Source organism: Trichomycterus rosablanca, chromosome 19 (genome assembly GCF_030014385.1).
Source record: "Trichomycterus rosablanca isolate fTriRos1 chromosome 19, fTriRos1.hap1, whole genome shotgun sequence".
Taxonomy (NCBI): Eukaryota; Metazoa; Chordata; class Actinopteri; order Siluriformes; family Trichomycteridae; genus Trichomycterus; species Trichomycterus rosablanca.
The window spans coordinates 17,767,642-17,786,645 of record NC_086006.1 but is presented as its reverse complement, the minus strand read 5'-3'; the positions used below and the strand labels follow the sequence as shown (position 1 = coordinate 17,786,645).

General features: G+C 39.4%; 1 protein-coding gene across 1 annotated transcript in view; it reads left to right on the top strand.

The window, feature by feature from the left end:
* myt1b (myelin transcription factor 1b) overlaps window positions 1-18,599 on the top strand; it is an 83,353-nt gene extending 64,754 nt beyond the window's left edge. The window contains exons 13-22 of the mRNA XM_063016192.1: window positions 224-378; window positions 1,449-1,511; window positions 3,822-3,890; window positions 6,825-6,887; window positions 8,820-8,903; window positions 11,775-11,996; window positions 12,093-12,184; window positions 12,288-12,391; window positions 15,065-15,208; window positions 17,892-18,599. Coding sequence (XP_062872262.1) covers window positions 224-378; window positions 1,449-1,511; window positions 3,822-3,890; window positions 6,825-6,887; window positions 8,820-8,903; window positions 11,775-11,996; window positions 12,093-12,184; window positions 12,288-12,391; window positions 15,065-15,208; window positions 17,892-18,032 — 1,137 coding nt within the window. The 3' untranslated portion in view covers window positions 18,033-18,599. The remainder of the gene's footprint in view (window positions 1-223; window positions 379-1,448; window positions 1,512-3,821; window positions 3,891-6,824; window positions 6,888-8,819; window positions 8,904-11,774; window positions 11,997-12,092; window positions 12,185-12,287; window positions 12,392-15,064; window positions 15,209-17,891) is intronic.
* Window positions 18,600-19,004: the final 405 nt, after the last annotated feature.

Below are 19,004 nucleotides of genomic sequence, written 5' to 3'. Positions count from 1 at the left end.
ATAAAACTGACCATTCAGATTGTTCTCAACAAAGGACGCGACTCTCAGAGCACATTCCGAAGCACATTTCCGAACATGCCCACAGGTAGATTGGTTGTCATTCATTAAGCTCAGGACCCACTGCAACCCTATCAGAGATACAGCAGATGATTTAATATATCAATATATGAATGATTTATGTTTGATGTCCTGTTTACTGTTGTGTAATTGTGTGTATCTACAGATAGATCACACAGCCCAGTCTTGCGTCTCCTCTGACCCTGAGGATTGTGACATGATGCAGGACTGCCCTGACAACAGAAAGTACCCCGGAGAGGTCACGACCCGAAGCTTTAAAATCAAGTTTCAGCCCAAGGACTGCAAGAAAGAGATCCTTATGTAAGTGGTTATCATCAGAAGCTTATAATAGCTTTGTATGCACTGTTTAGGCGTAGTCAATTCGTCTTCCTCTGCTGTGGATCCCCGATTGCGTTCGAGGAGGGTATATTGCTGTTCACGCGCCCTCCAACACGTGCAAGGCTCATCCACTTTCTGCACAGGCACCTCGGTCTGCTAACCAGGGTCCTTGCACAGACCGCACACACTTAGTCCGGTCATTTCCCCACCCAGCAAACACGGTGGCCAATTTTGCCTGCTGCAGGCACTGCCGATTGTGCCCGCTAGATAACGCCCAGCCGACCGGTAGCAGAGCCGAGATTCGAGATTCTGCCGCGCCACCTGGGTGCCTTGTAAAACATGTTTTGCTCATTCGATTATAACTAGGGTCCTACTTAATTCACGGGAAAATGTACTTGAGTTCACAGAATGTTAAAGATAAGATATACTTTATTTGTCATATATGCATATACAGGTGTACAGTACAATGAAATTCTTTCTTTGCATATCCTAGCATGTTTGAAAGCTGGGGTCAGAGCACAGGGTCAGCCATCGTACGGCGTCCCTGGAGCAGACAGGGTTAAGGGCCTTGCTCAAGGACCCAACAGTGGCTGCAAGGCAGAGCCTGGATTTGAACCGCCAATCTTCCGGTTGATAGCCCAAAGCACTACCCACTAGGCTAGAAAAGTGCCACATTAGTTGAATGTAAACCTAGAACATCCAGTGACCGTGTGAGGCTCCATCTCAAATACGAAAATTCTTATCCGTGTTTTGACACACTGCGTCTGCGTCCACAGAATTGGTTGGGAGTTTTCCAAACTCAGTGATCCGAGTAGTGTTTTTAGCTGCTTTTGACTTTTTGACTAAGTGAATGCTAACTGAATTGCCGTAGGATTGCTAGAAATGCCTCATAGTGCAAATTAACCAGTAAACATAAGGCTATTATTAGGATTATGAGGATAGGATTATGAGGATACTATTATGAGGATACTATTATTCAGTTGCAAGTTGGAACATATTGAGTTTTTTTGTTTGTTTGTTGACTCGGTCTTGTGTTCAACTGATCTGTATAGGTGTCCCGCTCCCGGCTGTGATGGTAGTGGTCACATTACTGGAAACTATGCATCCCATCGCAGGTAGAGTGTGCTTTCCCTATCTTCTAAACTATTTTCAGAACTTTTTCACTGTGCCCAGTAATGGCTAGCATTGAATGGCATCTGAAACTAAATCTGTAGAGACTCTAAACAGTTACAGCAATATTGATTGTTTTGCTACAATTACAGGCTGAACACATCATAGTCATTTGCACCTACTTCAGTGTCTCCATATCAATTTAGTACAGCGCTAGCTTATTAGATCACAATTGATTTTCCTATACTTTTGTAATAAGAAATTTTAAAGATTGAAAGTAAAAAAAGAGATTGGTTTGAGCAGTAACATAATTCCAATATGTAATTAGAATAAAAAAAATAAGTAAAAAAAAGTCAAAGAGACGTTTCCCCCCTGTGTTTCATCAGCTTTCCTATTAAGAGATTATTTAATAGTGTGAGAACTGGCAACACTAATTGTTACAGTTTTGCAAATAGAATTGGTCCATTCTTGCTTGATGTGAGACATCTGCTGCTCAACAGTTCATCTGATTTTCCTTATCATGCTGCATATATATTTTTAGTAGTAGACATTACTGGACTGCAGACAGGCTAGTCAAGCACAGGCACTCTGTGTCTACGAAGCCACACAGCCTGGTACTGTCTTGCTAAAATAATTATGGACTTCTTTTGGAAAGACGTCAACTTGGGTACCTTCACACAAATGTAAATCACCCATGTCATGGTCACTGATGCACCCCCATACCAGGACAGATGTTGGCTTATGCATCTTTTACTGATAACAGTATGGATGGTCCAACAGGGGAAACCCAAACTGTCACCTTTTAGTAAGAGAAATTTGTCCTATTGGTCAGTACCACCAAAAGCTGCTGGAACAGGCCAGCCAATACTCGTATCGTATCCAGCAAGTACACTGATCAGCCATAACATTAAAACCACCACCTTGTTTCTACACCCATTGTCCATTTTATCAGCTCCACTTACCATATAGAAGCACTTTGTAGTTCTACAATTACTGATCTATAATCTTTAATGGTCAGGACCCATGCAGGACCACCACAGAGTAGGTATTATTTGAGTGGTGGGTCAATCTTAGCACTGCGGTGACACTAACATGATGGTGGTTTGTTAGTGTGTGTTGTGTTGGTCCACCAACCAAAAGTATCCAGCCAACAGCGCCCCGTGGGAAGCGTCCTGCGACCACTGATGAAGGTCTAGAAGATGACCAACTCAAACAGCAGCAATAGATGAGCGATCGTCTCTGACTTTACATCTACAAGGTGAACCAACTAGGTAGGAGTGTCTAATAGAGTGGACAGTGAGTGGACACAGTCTGATCCACTCATACCAGCACAACACACACTAACACACCACCACCATGTCAGTGTCACTGCGGTGCTGAGAATGACCCACCACCCAAATAATACCTGCTCTGTAGTGGTCCTGGGAGAGTCCTGACCATTGAAGAACAGGGTGAAAGCAGGCTAAAACAGTATGTAGAGAAACAGATGGACTACAGTCAGTAATTGTAGAACTACAAAGTGCTTCTATATGGTCAGTGGAGCTGATAAAATGGACAGTGAGTGTAGAAACAAGGAGGTCATGGCTGATCAGTACATTCATTATGGGTGATGGAAGTATAGATTGATGAGTAAACGGCAGATATATCCATTTAAAATCTTGTCATTTAAAGGGCAGTTGTAGCCTAGCGATTAAAGTACTGGATTAGTAATCATGAGGTTGCTGGGTTAAACCCCACCACTGCCAGGTTGCCACTGTTGGGTCCTTGAGCAAGGCCTTTAACCCTCAATTGCTTAAAAGCTGTATATTGAAAGTTGCTTTGAATAAAACTGTCCGATAAATGCAGAAAATGTAAATGTATAAAAGTAAAACAAAAAAGACTAGGGGTCTGAATACTTACTTAATTAATTGTACCTACATGTGCTTTATATATACAGTATATGCAAACTTTGATCAGAAAATGTATTCTGAATATGCAATCGCAATGAAATATGTTATAAAATACACTAATAAGAATCTATTCAGTAATCAGACATGAGCCCTGATTGCACTAATGCACACTTTATGATTAGTATCCACCAATATCCACTAATATTCATATTAGTACTAGTACTGATATGATAGAGTCCAACAATAAAACAAATAATTAGCTTACCTTTATACAAATTATATAACATTTATATAATATACAGGTTTTGCTTTTTCATTTCTTTTTCCTGCCTTATTTCTGCTTCTGGTACTGACATGGGATGTTCTGGGTTCTTTCTCTCTGTCTGTGCTTTTTTCTCTTCCCCCTATCTCTTTTTTCTATCTCAGTCTGTCTGGTTGTCCTCTTGCTGATAAGAGTCTTCGCTCCCTCATGGCAGCCCAAGCAACCGAGCTCAAGTATGTGTTCTACCTCTGCGTCGCCTGTATTTCGATGCTACAGTGCTAAACGCTGTTTACCTGTTTTCAAACTGCTGGAATGTTTACTTTCCTCCAAACTTACTGCAGCTTTGCTTAGGAGTGTCTTAAGAGACCATACAGCTACACTACACTGAATACTGAACATATTTTAAATGAGACTAAATACACTATATGGTTAAAAGTATGTGCACACCCCTTGTAATTATTGAGTGCAGGTGTTTAACGCCTATTGCTTGGGAAAATGTGCTTAATTTCACTGATCTTGTTTTTCAAAGATTACAGATTTCATGGATTTTTAATGAAAAGTGACACATTTCACGGCAGTCATTAAATAACACTCATAAATTGAATGACAGAATAAATGGAAGCTATAATATACAGCACAGCCTACCTTAATAGTTGAATGTAAACCTAGAACATCCAGTGACGGTCTCCAAAACAAAAATACTTGTCTGTGTTTTGACACACCCACCTTTGCGTCCACAGTTTTTTATGGCCGTGAATTAGGTGGGGCCTTACTAGGGCTGTCGCGCTAACCGCAATTTTGAAATATCGCGGTATAGACCAGCCAACCGCAGGGCATGCCAAGCAACCGCAACACCGCGGTGTTCACGTTTTTTCTTTCTTTCTTCTATTTTTTTTTGTTTATATTGTTGCAGGGTCCATCTTGTTTTACGCTTACATTCGGGCGTAATAAATGTTAAATGAATTCATAATGAAAATGAGCTAGGAGCGTCATTTTCCCGCAACCTGTTCTCATGCGTTGCTGCTGAGTGTCAGGCTTTGTGTTTTAAAATGTAAACAATCGCAACAGGAATTATAGGCAAGTTTATTAATGATCAAATTGAGTTCACACTCAATAAATACTTTAAGTATACTTTAAGTAATAAGTAATTTAGACTATATTCAAACAGCCTTGGTGAACTAAAACACTTAATGACGGTTAATATGGCATTGCAGCCTGCAAATATTCTCTTTCTGGTCTTGCTGGAATGATTTAAATGTATTTTTTCGTTGAATAAAAATGTATTGAAACGAATAATAACTTGAAATGTAGTATATATTGTTATGTTAATTATACCTACTAAATAGATAGTTTGTCGCATTGTAAAGTCGCATGCAGGTACAGTACACGTGTATTAGTGTAACGAGCCCCATCAGAGAGAGTTTTAGTACCGAGGGGAACATCGCTACCCCACTCAGATCCTCTCTAAACCACATCAGATGAACGTGTTGGTTCTTCTAGCGCGCATAATAACGCAGGTTTAAACTCTTACAGACTTTATTATATTTCTTTTTTACCATATTTTGATTAGATTTTGATTAGATATTTAGGCTAAATATTTACAATATTTAGCCTAAACACTTTTTTTTTTTGTTTCACACTGTATATCTAGCCTAGGAGCTAAATTTAAACCTTTTTTTAATAGAGAAAAGACGCGCATCCCTGCTCTGTTCTGTATTTAACATTAAACACGCATTTCATTGGTCTTAAAGCTGTCTCATCTTTGTCATTATAAAGCAATAATATACCGAATCATAGCCTAACAATAAAGCTTGTTTATATAGCTCTAAAATGCAGATTAATTAAGTAATTTTCAAAAACAAAAAAAAATGGCGATATTACCGCGTACCGCGATATTGAGACAGGTTGAATATCGCAAGGGGAAATTCTTTCACCGCGACAGCCCTAGGCCTTACCTATTGCTGTGCAGGCACTAACGTTTCATTACATTTAGGCACTTGGGTGTCTACTAGGCTAACCCACAAAAACAAAGGGTTGGAGATGTCACGTTTAAATCTAAACGGTGCTTCTGGCCTGGCTGGGGGTTTAACCCTTTGATGCACAAGCTAAGCAAACCCCTTCTAATGCACAACATGGGTCAAAAATGACCCATATTTATCCATTCAAGAATATTTTCATATGCACATTTGTCAGTTATTCATGTATTTGCTGTCTTAGCTAATAAAAGCTATCTATACTAGAATATGTAAACAGCTTGCAAGCAAATAGTTTTGGACATATTCAAGATTCAAGAGCCTAATCTTTGGTTGTCTTTCAAAAGATCAGTAAATATGTTTTTGACTACAAACACTTACAGTGTGTCAGTAGTTTCTGTCAAATTCCATAGTAAATACATAAGAGTCATTTTTGACCCATGTTGTGCATTAGAAGGGTAGTGATACAAAAATGATTTTTATTAAAAAAGCAAAAAATATAAAACTGAAATAAGGATTTGTGATGATCAAAAACAAGTTAATTGAAAAATTCATGGAAGCTTGAATGACGAAATTAATTTATTGCAAAGATATAGAAAATAAAAACTCAGTTGGGTCACTTTTGACCCAGGTTGTGCATCAAAGGGTTAACAGAAACAGTAGGTCGTATTTGTTGGAAGAAAGGGTTCCTTAGACTGCTGTCTGGTTGAGGAAAACACAAGGTATAGCATGACTCTCCATATGTGGTATGGCTCTCAACCAGTGGTGAGAATACGCTGCTAGCTGGTGTAAAAAATATTGTAGTTTCATTAGAAGAAAAGGGATAAATGGTTAATAAAATCAATTAATTGATATATTAAATGCCTCCAACAATGCTACAATCACTTGGGAAAAGCCCTTTGCACAAAGCAAATTTTAAGGCATTGTCTGCTGCTCTGGTGGAACCCTGACCTCTACCCCACTGAAAACTTTTGGGATGCACACGTTTTCACAGACACATTAAAAATAATGTGGATTTTTTTCCCCCAAAAATATGGAGTCTGTTGTAATCATTGAGGGTCTACAATTTAATATTCAACGAGCTGTTTAAGCGTCCAGATACTTTTGCCCATGCAGTGTAACTTTGTTATACATATTTTGTAATAGTAAGTTTAATAAAAGTACCCTGTCTGAGTTTTCATCTTGTTCTTACAGATGTCCCACTCCAGGATGTGATGGTTCAGGTCACATCACTGGTAACTACGCCTCTCATCGCAGGTATGGCACATCCTATAATCTTCCATGCTTCTTCTGTGATTTATGCTGACATAGACCTTTTAAAGTGTTGAAACAATGACTTTATTTGAACCTCGTAACGCTCACAGCCAATTAGATTGTGCGCACCAGCATATACACTGAGAAACTTATTATTATAGACAGCTGCTGTACATACCGTAATGTACTTGTGCAGACCTTTAGTACACACCTCTTCTTCCAGCGAATGGGTATTGGTATCAGGTATTGGGAAGCTGAAAATGATGAGTCATTTATTTAAAAACATCCACCGAACACAACTGGCCATGTCCAAAAATGGAAAGCCTCCACATCTGGTTGAGGTTCCAGCATGAGTGGTGGGGGATTCACACGGAACATAGCGTGGCTCTATGTAAGAAATCTACTATATACTTATACTGGCTGGTGTATAAGACGTGGCAGGCAACTACACACGTCGGAGGAGGCAGGTGCTAGTTTGCAGCTGTCCTCAGCCAGCAAAAGGGGACTGGGATGAAAAAAATTTTTCCAAATATAATACAAAGCAATTCTTTAAATGCATTTTCTCACTTTTTTTTAGCACGTCCAGTTTTTACCCAATAAGAATGCTTATAAAATAAAAGAATATATAAAATAATATATATATAAAATAATAACATATAAACTAATATATCAATTAATATATAAATAAAAATAATAATATATAATATGTGAAATAGTACTAACATATAAAATAATATGCTTCCTCTCTACTGGTGCTGACCCCCACCCCGACTGAGGACAGCAAACTGACACACGCCCCCTCCGACACGTAAGCAGTAGCTGACTGCATCATTTCACCTGCACGAGGCGAGTTCATATGCCGATCAGCCTTGCGCACAGAGAGCCACACCCTGATCAGCATTATTCCTCTACTCTGTGCAGACGCCATCAATCAGCCAGCAGAGGTCGTAATTGCATCAGTTATGAGGTCCCTATCCGGCTCCCTACCTGGATGAACAACAGCCAATCGTTGTTCATGTGGCCACCCAGTCTAGCCGGATGGCATAGCTGAGGTTCGATATGATGTATTCGAAATCCCAGCTCTGGTGTGCTAGCGTATTTTACCGCTGCGCCACCTGAGAGGCTCAAAGCACTTTATTTATTTTTGGGAGGGGGGTGAATTTGCCGGCTGTTTATTAAAATATATGGCTTTTTCGTTTTAGGGTATTTTTTGCTTGTTATATTGAACAATTAAAAGAGGATGGCTTGGCGGGTAGCACTGGGTCCTTTCTGTGTGGAGTTTGCATGTTCTCCCCGTGTCTGTGTGGGTTTCCTCCGGAAGATCCGGTTTCCTCCCACAGTCCAAAGTCTTGCAAGTGAGGTGAATTGGAGATATAATTTAATAATTTGACATAACCAGTAATTACCTGTCATAAATGTTACCAAATTGTGTAAAGCATGACCTTCAAATCCTAATAAATAAATACAAATAATTATTGGAATGAAAAGTGGATTTGAAAAAAAAAAAAAAAAATTAGCCGAGACTTGCAATTCTTCATCGGCGCCGACAGATGGCGCCAAACCCTAACATAAAATTATAAATACTAAGTTGACCCGTGTGTTGGGACACCCCTGACCTCAGTTCCACTGAACTATTAGTGCCCAGCCATACAAATGCGCTTTTGACTGAATGGACACTAATTCCCACAAATACACACTTGGTACATTTGGAAAGGCTGTTATAGCTGGAAAGATCACAGAGGTCACTATTTAAATACAAGTTGTTGTAAAATGGGATGTCCAACAAGCTTATGGTCAGGTGTCCAAATAATTTTGGCCATATAGTGTACATCCAGTCATCAATATGTAGCTCAAACTGTCAATATTTTCTGATATGTCTGATAAGTTGTCAATAGCTGGTATTGCATCCTGGGTTTTTTTGTTAACTGGCTTTAGTTTGTCTGGGTGCCCACGTGCCAAGAAAAGTGGAATCAAAACAACACCCACTAAGGATGACAAGGAGGACTCGGAGCATGTCAAGTATGTACCATTTAAACTATTTTAGAGACAATAGTACAGCAATTACAGCTTAATGAAGTTCAGCCAAGCCTTTTCAAAGTAAACCAGTTCCTCCCGAGCAAATACTGGCCTTATGGTAGGGTTGGGCGATATGGATCAAAAATCATATATCGTCGATCTTGCTGAATGACGATATACGATATATATCTCGATATTTTTTCATCCCATAAGGTAATAACAAAAAGACACTTTTGAGGCAAAGCTACATGTTCCAAATTTTTTACAGGCACTTTTATTAATATTCATGCTGGGGAAGCTTCACACAAGAACTATTCTAAGAAAAAGTTTATTGTTTTCGAACATATCACCTGTCGTGTACTGTGAATTACAAATATATTGTCTGGCCCTTTAATAATGTTAAGTGCACTATAGGGCACAGGGAGCGAGTGTGTAGGGAAGATATCTGAAATGTTTCCGGCTGTGCTCATATGACATTAAAAGTAGTGTTCTCGTTAAACCCCCACTCACATGTTTGGACTTTATAAATGGTCTTACATCAGTCGCCAGAAAATTAACATTTGCATAATTTTTCTTTTTTTTAACCGTATAGAACTCAGTTCTGTAATACAGGCAGAACTAATCGTTCATGTTACTGTGTAACTATTACAACTAGAGATGGACCGATCGGGGTTTTTGGCACCGATTCCGATCTCCGATCTCCTTTCAGGGATTCCGATCGGGGGGGGGTAGCAGTAAATAAACTTAAAAAGAGCCTCACAGTAAAGATAAACCGGAGCAGCGCGCGCGCGTGTGTGTGTGTGCCTTTAAAAGAGACGCAGTTACATAGTTACAGACACGCAGAGTTCACAGTATCGCTATAAGTGATTCATTGATTCATGAGTTGATTCGTTTTTATGTGAAGCGTAAGTTTCTCTTCTCAGTTATCTCTCCGTGTTTACTGTTATTAATTAAATGTTGTGGTTTTAAATAAACACCAGCTACTACAGAACATTTTGTGTGACTCTCTTACATTAAATGAATAAACTTTTGCCTCGGATTGGCTCTGTAACGTTTTCTGTTCTCATCTACATCACAAGTAAGAACCGCTTCCGATTTACTAAAGTGAACCAGGAGTTTATATAACGTGCTGATAGAATCGACTCAGATGTGACCGTGTTGAATTATCTTTTTAAAGTAAATATTACAATCAGCAAAATTACATCGTAAGAGCTTTCACGATGGTTTCTGTACGATTGTTGATGAATGGTGATGTGATGGTTGGTGCTTTGTAGCTCAAAGTCTGGATCAATCCACTGAGCTGTTAACTTAACATGGTCTTTATATATCACACGATCGGATCGGCTACTTTTAGGAAATATCGCCGATCGCCGATAGCATATTTTGATTAAAAATCGGCCGATACCGATTCGTAGCCGATCGTTCGTCCCATCTCTAATTACAACATTTAATGCATTTTAATCAGCGTCCTGCTTAATGCACTTATTATTATTTAACAGCTTTATTTGTTGTTTAATTGCTGTTTGCTCCTTGTTTACTGCAGAGTTAGTTCATGCAATTTTATTAATTTTTGGTTGTTTACTGACCGACAACAAGAAATATATAATAGAAGATGAATAAATAAATGACGTGTCGGACGTCGGGGCGATCATCCAGTATAAACTTACACGACCATGTACAACATCCAGTACAGAAATCACTCCCCATAATGTTTGTTTTTTACAGATAGAGCAAATACATGCACATCACATATACAAACACACAAGTCAGAACAACAGGAGATGCACCGTTACATTATTACTTTCTCAACACTTTACACTGTTTATATATGAAGTAAACACGTGCGTGTCAGCGTGTGCATGTCAGCGCGTGCATGTATGTGCTTGTATGTATTTCTGTTTTCCAATATGGGTTTTTGAAACGAATAACGACTCGCTTTCTTGTTTTTCAACTTTGGGATTTGAAGTGAAAAACAAATGATCAAAGGTACACGGAGCTAAAACCTTTTGTCTGGACTTGTTTTTGGCATTCTCTACAGAATACATTATTTTGCTGCTCATCTGACACTTCACCACTGAATCCAAATCTCTCCAAATAATTGAGCCATTATTATTCTATTTACTAACCCGCTCCTCAACCGTCTCCATGCTATGGGGAGTTTTACTTACAGAAATGTGTTCTGAGGGCAGAAAGGATTGGCGGTGGGGAGGGAGGGGCGAGTTGTGTTCAGTGAGGCAGGTGAACATGTGCAGAGACAAACTGGGAGAAGAGAAAGGCAAACTGTCGGATCTAATTGGGACGCAACATCTATATCAATTTAAGCGATATTGTCTTATCTTATATCGCGTATGAAAATATATCGATATTTTATAAAATCTATATATCGTCCAGCCCTAACTTATGGGATACTGGCATGACTGGGATACCAGCTTTACCCTTGTACTACAGTAGGCATGTAGCATGATGAAAGAAGGTGCTTGAGTTAGAAGCCTTAAATCGCAGCCTGTTGGGAATCTAACCAGACATGATTGGCTGTGTCTGAGGGGGGGATGGCCAAACAGCCTAGCTATAGAGAAGTGTAATTGTAACCCATCTGTCGTAAAAACTGTGCCAAATCAAGTATGCAGACCAGAATGATCCACTGTGACAAACCCTGATATAGGGCAAGCAAAAATAATACGAAAAGAAGATAATAGTGCAGAATTTATTAACATTTCATTAAGAAATGACAAAGTGCTATTTCTAACCAATCAAATATTATTGCTTACATATTGGATCTTCCTAAACTGCCAGTTTAGTCTTCGTGTTCCTTGTCTTCCTACATATTCCATATATTTCTCTCCCTCACTTTGTCTTCCAATTTCTCCTTTCTAGGTGCCCAGTGCCAGGCTGTAATAGTCTGGGTCACATCAGTGGGAAGTACGCCACCCATCGCAGCGCATACGGGTGTCCACTGGCCGCACAGCGCCAGAAAGAAGGCATGCTGAATTGCTCACCTTTCTCATGGAAGGCTTTCAAGACAGAGGGGCCCGCTTGCCCCACGCCAGGCTGTGACGGATCGGGCCATGCTAATGGCAGCTTTCTCACACACCGCAGGTATAACATTAAAACACAATACGTTATTCATACCCCTTACCTGGAGCAGTTTCGTGCAGTTTTAACTTGTATATGATTTATATTTTTGGTCTCCAGTCTCTCAGGCTGTCCCCGAGCCACCTTGGCTAAGAAGAAAGCCAAATTTCCTGGGGAGGAGTATCTTAGCACCAAGTTCAAGGCCAGTGATGGTGAGAGCGCTGCACTGCCCCCTAATTTATCCTAATTTATATACTGTAGATTTAAATGGTAGTTTTTTTTCTAAATATGCTAATCAAATTATTCTTTTTGTAGTGCTTGATAACGATGAGGACATTAAGCAACTCAATAAAGAAATCAGTGAGCTCAGTGACTCCAACAATGAGATGGAAGCTGATATGGTCAATCTACACACACAGGTTTGCCATATATTTATATTTACGACATTTAGCGCATGCTTTTATCCAAAGCCTTGCTCAGGGGCAAGGACGGATTAAGGATAGTCTGGGCCCCTGGGCAAAGAGTTTGGTAGGGGCTCTCATAACCAGGGCCCTCTAAAAATATGCCCCCCTCTTTCCTAGGACCCCTAATAGCCAGAGGTCAAAGTCAGAGCAGTGCCACAACGCCTCATCCATTTTCATAAGGGGCCCAAAAGCATGGCTAGGACTCAAAAGCATGGCTAGGGGCCCCAAAAGCATGGCTAGGGCCCCCAAGAGGCCCTGGGGGTCAAAGTCCCTAATAGTCAGAGGATCCTTAAAATGGAGGGCCCTCGGAAATAAAAATATATTGTATCATAAATGTTGATAGGCATCGCAAAATGTTTTGGGCCAGGGCCCCCCCGAGGCCCCCTGACCTCAAGGGCCCCTGGGCGCTGGCCCCACTGGCCCGGTCAGTAATCCAGCCATGCTCAGGGGCCCAACAGTGGCTATTTTGGCAGTGGTGGGGCTTGAACCAGCAACCGTCTGATTGCTAGTCCAGTGAGACCTTAACCACTGAGCTACCACAGAGCTGCCGCTACCACTACAGCAAAAATGATAAATCATTAATATAAAAACTATGGGAATGGCTTGGAGGTAACAGATAGGATAAAGGAACAAATACCATTTAAATAACCAGTTGAAATTAAGGAGACTAAAGTATGTACCACAAGGTTTTATTCCAGGCTCCTCTTTATACTGACAGTAAGCAGTTATTCTAATCAGCAAGCTCTTAAGATTAAAAACATTATTGTGGTTCTTAGGTAATTTTTATACTACTTATATATCTATGGATTGAATTACAGGTGGATTTGGGGGGTATGACACTTCTAGTTAATATTTGGGAAAAACAAAGAGGTTAAAAACAACAGTTTAGGAGGGTTTGTCAGTTAGCTAAACTGTAACTTTAGCTAAACATTTTTTGAATTCAGAAACTTAGAAAGCAATGCATGGTATTAATCAAACAAGATAGGTGCTTACATTAACATCAGTGTCTTCTCTGGCTTGTACAACTGCAATCTTTATGGAGACACAACTAATAATAAGAAATGGAGCTGGTCAGGGGCCAAGAAGATGGCATAGGACCACAGTTACACAGTTTTCGCACCTTAAAGGCCAAAACAGAGAGGATAAGTAGAAGCTGCCTCCCACAAGCTCAACACGGGCCCTCAACATATCTATATATGTTAATAATACAGATAGATAGCAGAGATGGGGACTCGAGTCGAGTCTCAAGTAAGTCGCACACACGGTGACTTCAGACTCGATTCGGACTCGTTTCAAATGACTCGGACTTGAAATGACTTGTAGACAACGAAAGTCAGCAGCATGTGTTAACATTAGTTACGTGTGACCATAGTAGTGCACTTCACTGGAACAGCTGGTGTGAATGAAACTCTCCTACAGAATAAGAGCGCTTTCTGAACCAATCAGACCTTCTGATTGTAATTTTTAGTAAGAAATGCTGTTAGTTGTATGTATTTAGTTTGCAGCGTCACACAGATGATTGTCAATGAAACGGCTGAGTTCGTGTTTTACTTCACAACCGGGAAAAGTTTGAAGGTTTTTAATTATACGCACATTTACAAAATAACGGATTATATTCCTAATGAGACAACACACGGTTATAAATTCAATAGCATCTGGAAGAATATAAGCTAGGTTAAGCAGTGGTTATGGATTTTTTTTTGCTGTGTTTCGGATTTTGCTCGCTGTGTCGTGATTTATCGAGTGCTTTTGTTTTGCAGTGAAAACAAAATGTATCAGTTTAAGCTTTTAAGTGGTACCTTCTTGTTACAGAAATTACATTAATTTGCACAATAACTGGGAAAGTAAAGGCACGAAGTAAAACAGCAAAATACAGTCACTAATCTGTTGTTGTTTTTATCTGAACTTACATATGTTTATTTCTACGCTACATTTCCAATATATGTTTTGTGTTTATTATGTTGACTCAAGACTTGACTCGGACTCTAGCCTAAAGACCCGTGACTTGACTCGGACTCGTATTTTGTGACTTGTGAACATCTCTGATAGATAGAGAGAGAGAGAGGTAGATACACAGACAGATAGATAGATAGATAGATAGATAGATAGAGAGAGAGAGAGAGAGAGAGAGAGAGAGAGAGAGAGAGAGAGAGGAGAGAGAGAGAGGTAGATACACAGACAGACAGATAGATAGATAGATAGATAGATAGATAGATAGATAGATAGATAGATAGATAGATAGAGAGAGAGAGAGAGAGAGAGAGGGAGAGAGAGAGAGAGAGAGAGAGAGAGACAAAGAGAGAGAGAGAGGTAGATACACAGACAGACAGATAGATAGATAGATAGAGAGATAGATAGATAGATAGACAGACAGACAGACACAGACAGACAGACAGACAGACAGACAGACAGATAGATAGGTGTGTGTGTGAGTGTGTAACAGTCAGTTGGACTGTGTATGACTGTATGTGACAAAAAAAAAACACGAGAAATGGTATGGTCCACTTTAGGGTTGTCTAGAATCGTTTTCTTCCATACTAAATTGTATATATATTTATGTTGACCCTCCCAACTGTCACTGTATATAATACTATACTAATTTTGTTCCCTTTTTGGTGTGTGATTAAGATCTCATCCATGGAGAGAAACCTGAAAAACATCGAGCAGGAGAATAAGATCATCGAGGAGCAGAATGAAGCACTGTTCGTGGAACTGTCAGGACTCAGTCAAGCCCTGATACACAACCTAGCCAATATCCGTCTGCCACATATGGTGAGTTGTTACACACTCACACAGACGTACACATGGCATGCGTCTTTTAGTTCAACTTCTCTTGCTATTCTTTCTTGTTCCTTTCAGTTTTAAGTATTTAAGCTTTCCGTTCTTTTATTTTAATCACATGACATGAACTTATGTACCTGACAGAATAGGATACAAATGACTAAAGATTTTAGTCACTATCACCGGTGTTTATAATCTTCACTGCTAACACTAGATCAGTTGCTTACATTAGAGATGTGCCGATCGGGGTTTTTGGCACCGATTCCGATCTGCGATCTCCTTTCAGGGACATCGGCCGATAGCCGATTGCGATCGGGGGGAGGGGGGTTTGGGGGGGGTTTAGCAGTAAATAAAATAAATAAACTTAAAAAGAGCCTCACAGTGAAGATAAACCGGAGCAGCGCGCGCGTGTGTGTGTGTGTTTGTTTGTGTGTGTGTGCCCTTAGAAGATACACTTTGTTCAGTATCGCTATAAGTGATTCATTGATTCATGAGTCGATTCATTTTTCGCCAAGCGTAAGTTTCTCTTCTCAGTTATCTCTCTGTGTTTACTGTTATTAATTAAATGTCGTGGTTTTAAATAAACACCAGCTACTACAGAACATTCTGTGTGACTCTCTTACATTAAAAAGCTTCATTAAAAAGCTTAATTAAACTGCTATTACCACAGATCTGTAACCGACCGTCAGACTCGTTCCGTCTAAGGAGCTAAAAGTTTAGCAGATGATCCTGAACTAACGAATTTGGTAATGAATAAACTTTTGCCTCTGATTGGCTCTGTAACGTTTTTTGTTCTCATCTACATCACAAGTAAGAACCGCTTACGATTTACCAAAGTGAACCAGGAGTTTATATAACGTGCTGATAGAATCGACTCAGATGTGACCGGGTTGAATTATCTTTTTAAAGTAAATATTTCAATCAGCAAAATTACATCGTATGTATGATGCACAAAGTTAATGATGTTATTTTAGGTCATGAAGAGCTTTCACTGTGGTTTCTGTACGATGGTTGATGAATGGTGATGTGATGGTTGGCGTCTGGATCAATCCACTGAGCTGTTAACTTAACATGATCTTTATATATCACACGATCGGATCGGCTACTTTTAGGAGATATCGGCCGATCGCCGATAGCATATTTTGATTAAAAATCGGCCGATACCGATTCATAGCCGATCGATCGTCCCATCTCTAGCTTACATCATAATCAAAAGTGTTTTTAATAGATTATGCATACATGTGTATAATCTTAACTACAAGTGCTAGCCTGAGCTAACATGAGGTAACCTGACAGGATTTCTTTATGATGTGTAGAACATAGATATTCCCCTGACAGGATTATTAGAGACACATTTTAGCCATATCTACCTATATTTATAATCTTCACTGTGTATGCATGATAGCTCACCAATATGGGTATCCTGATTGGATTTTATGACATATCCAGCAATATATATTTGTCTTATATACATATACAGTACAACTTACTTTTTTTTCCGCATACCCCAGCAGCTCATTTGGAAGTTAGGGTCAGAGTGCAGGGTCAGCCATTGTACGGCACCCCTGGACCAGAGAGGGTTAAGGGCCTTGCTTAAGGACCCAACAGTGGCTAAATGGCAGAGCTGGGATTTTGAACTCTCAACCTTTTGGTTGATAGGTTGAAAGTTCAAATCCCAGATTTGCCATTCAGCCACTGTTAATAATTATATATAATTGTATATAATTTCCCCTGCTTGTGCTAGGCAGCTCACTACCAACCTGACAAGAATTTCAAGAGGATTTGAAGACGTATCCAGCAATGTGTATAACCTTTAATGCTAGGCAGCTTGCTTATATGTGTAGTCACCTGAGGTAGTTTTTAGACATGTGTATCAATGTCAAATGCAAAATATCTGTCATAATTTCACATTGTAATGCTGTGTACGTTCACTGCATTATCAGGCCATATTAACAGTATTCATATCAAATTAACTTACACCGATCAGCCATAACATTAAAACCACTTCCTTGTTTCTACACACATTGTCCATTTTATTATACCTTATAAAAGCACTTTGTAGTTCTACAATTACTGACTGTAGTCCATCTGTTTCTCTGCATGCTTTGTTAACCCCCTTTCATGCTGTTCTTCAATGGTCAGGACCACTACAGAGTAGGTATTACTTGGGTGGTGGATCAATCTCAGCACTGCAGTGACACTGACATGGTGGTGGTGTGTTAGTGTGTGCTGTGCTGGTATGAGTGGATCAGACACAGCAATGCTGCTGGAGTTTTTAAACACCTCACTGTCACTGCTGGACTGAGAATAGTCCACCAACCAAAAATATATCCAGCCAACAGCGCCCCGTGGGCAGCGTCCTGATCACTTATGAAGGTCTAGAAGATGACCGACTCAAACAGCAGCAATAGATGAGCGATCGTCTCTGACTTTACATCTACAAGGTGTCTAATAGAGTGGACAGTGAGTGGACACGGTATTTAAAAACTCCAGCGGCGCTGCTGTATCTTATCCACTCATACCAGCACAACACACACTAACACACCACCACCATGTCAGTGTCACTGCAGTGCTCTGAATGATTCACCACCTACATAATACCTGCTCTGTAGTGGTCCAATTACAAAGTGTATGTATTATATTCCTAACAGCTGTAATTTCCTCTCCCCCTCAGGAACCGATCACCGAGCAGAATTTCGAGAACTACGTGAGTACTCTGACTGCTATGTATACCAATAAAGACTGCTACCAGAATCCTGAGAACAAGGCCCTGCTGGAGACCATCAACCAAGCTGTAAAAGGCATCAAGGTCTGACTCTGCCTAAAGCATCTCCCCCTAGTGGCACGGAAGAAAAATGCATCGGTGTGTAGAAGAATATGTAAAGATGCACACAAAAAGGGCATTCAGGTATTTTAAACATGAGCGTTCATGCTTTCATTTTCAACCAGGTAGACAAGAAAACAAATAGAACCATTTATAAAACCAGATCATTTCATGAGGGGAAAATTGAGGTCCTTTAAAGGGCAAGAGGAAAATGTAGATGTCCATGCTTATCTAGCCCATTGGATTAAACAATCCTAGTGTTGGAGATTATTGGACCTTCATGGCAAAAAATGCAGCACTTCTTAAGGTGAATAATCACGATTTCAGTCTGTCAAGACTCACTGTCCAAGTTTTCTCTAGGATTCGATTGGTGAGGGAGTGAAGCTAATGGTAATAAACAAATCTGTGAGTTTACAATAAGCTTAAGATGTGTATTACCCATGTAATTAAAAAAAACATGCCTTTTCTATATATTTATGAATACATTTTATTAGTTCTCGATAAACATTTATTTATTAATATTTAAACACTTAGATTTTAGAAGCATTTTTCTTTCTTATTCATTGACATTATTTATGCTAGAGTAATATAATGTATTTCTACTCAGTTTCATTTCTAATTTAGTCTTAGTTCTATTGCACTTCGAAAATAACAGTTAAGGTCATCGCTGATCTATAAATTATTGATTCTAATCTATTTGTGTAACATTGTTTTTTTTGTTTGTTTTTTTTAACTTTTTTATTTATTTGAATTTACATTGAAAATGATAAATACAGTGGCGCACAATGGACACTGAAACAAGAAAATTTTAGGAAAAAAATACTTTTTTGTCTGTTTTTTTTAATAGTTACGTTCAATTTTGAACTCATTGAGATTTATAATGTGTATTTATTATTTATTTTATATTTATGGACTAATGAACTGTGAGAAAATGGTACTGTATATTTATTTTGTTATGCCTCT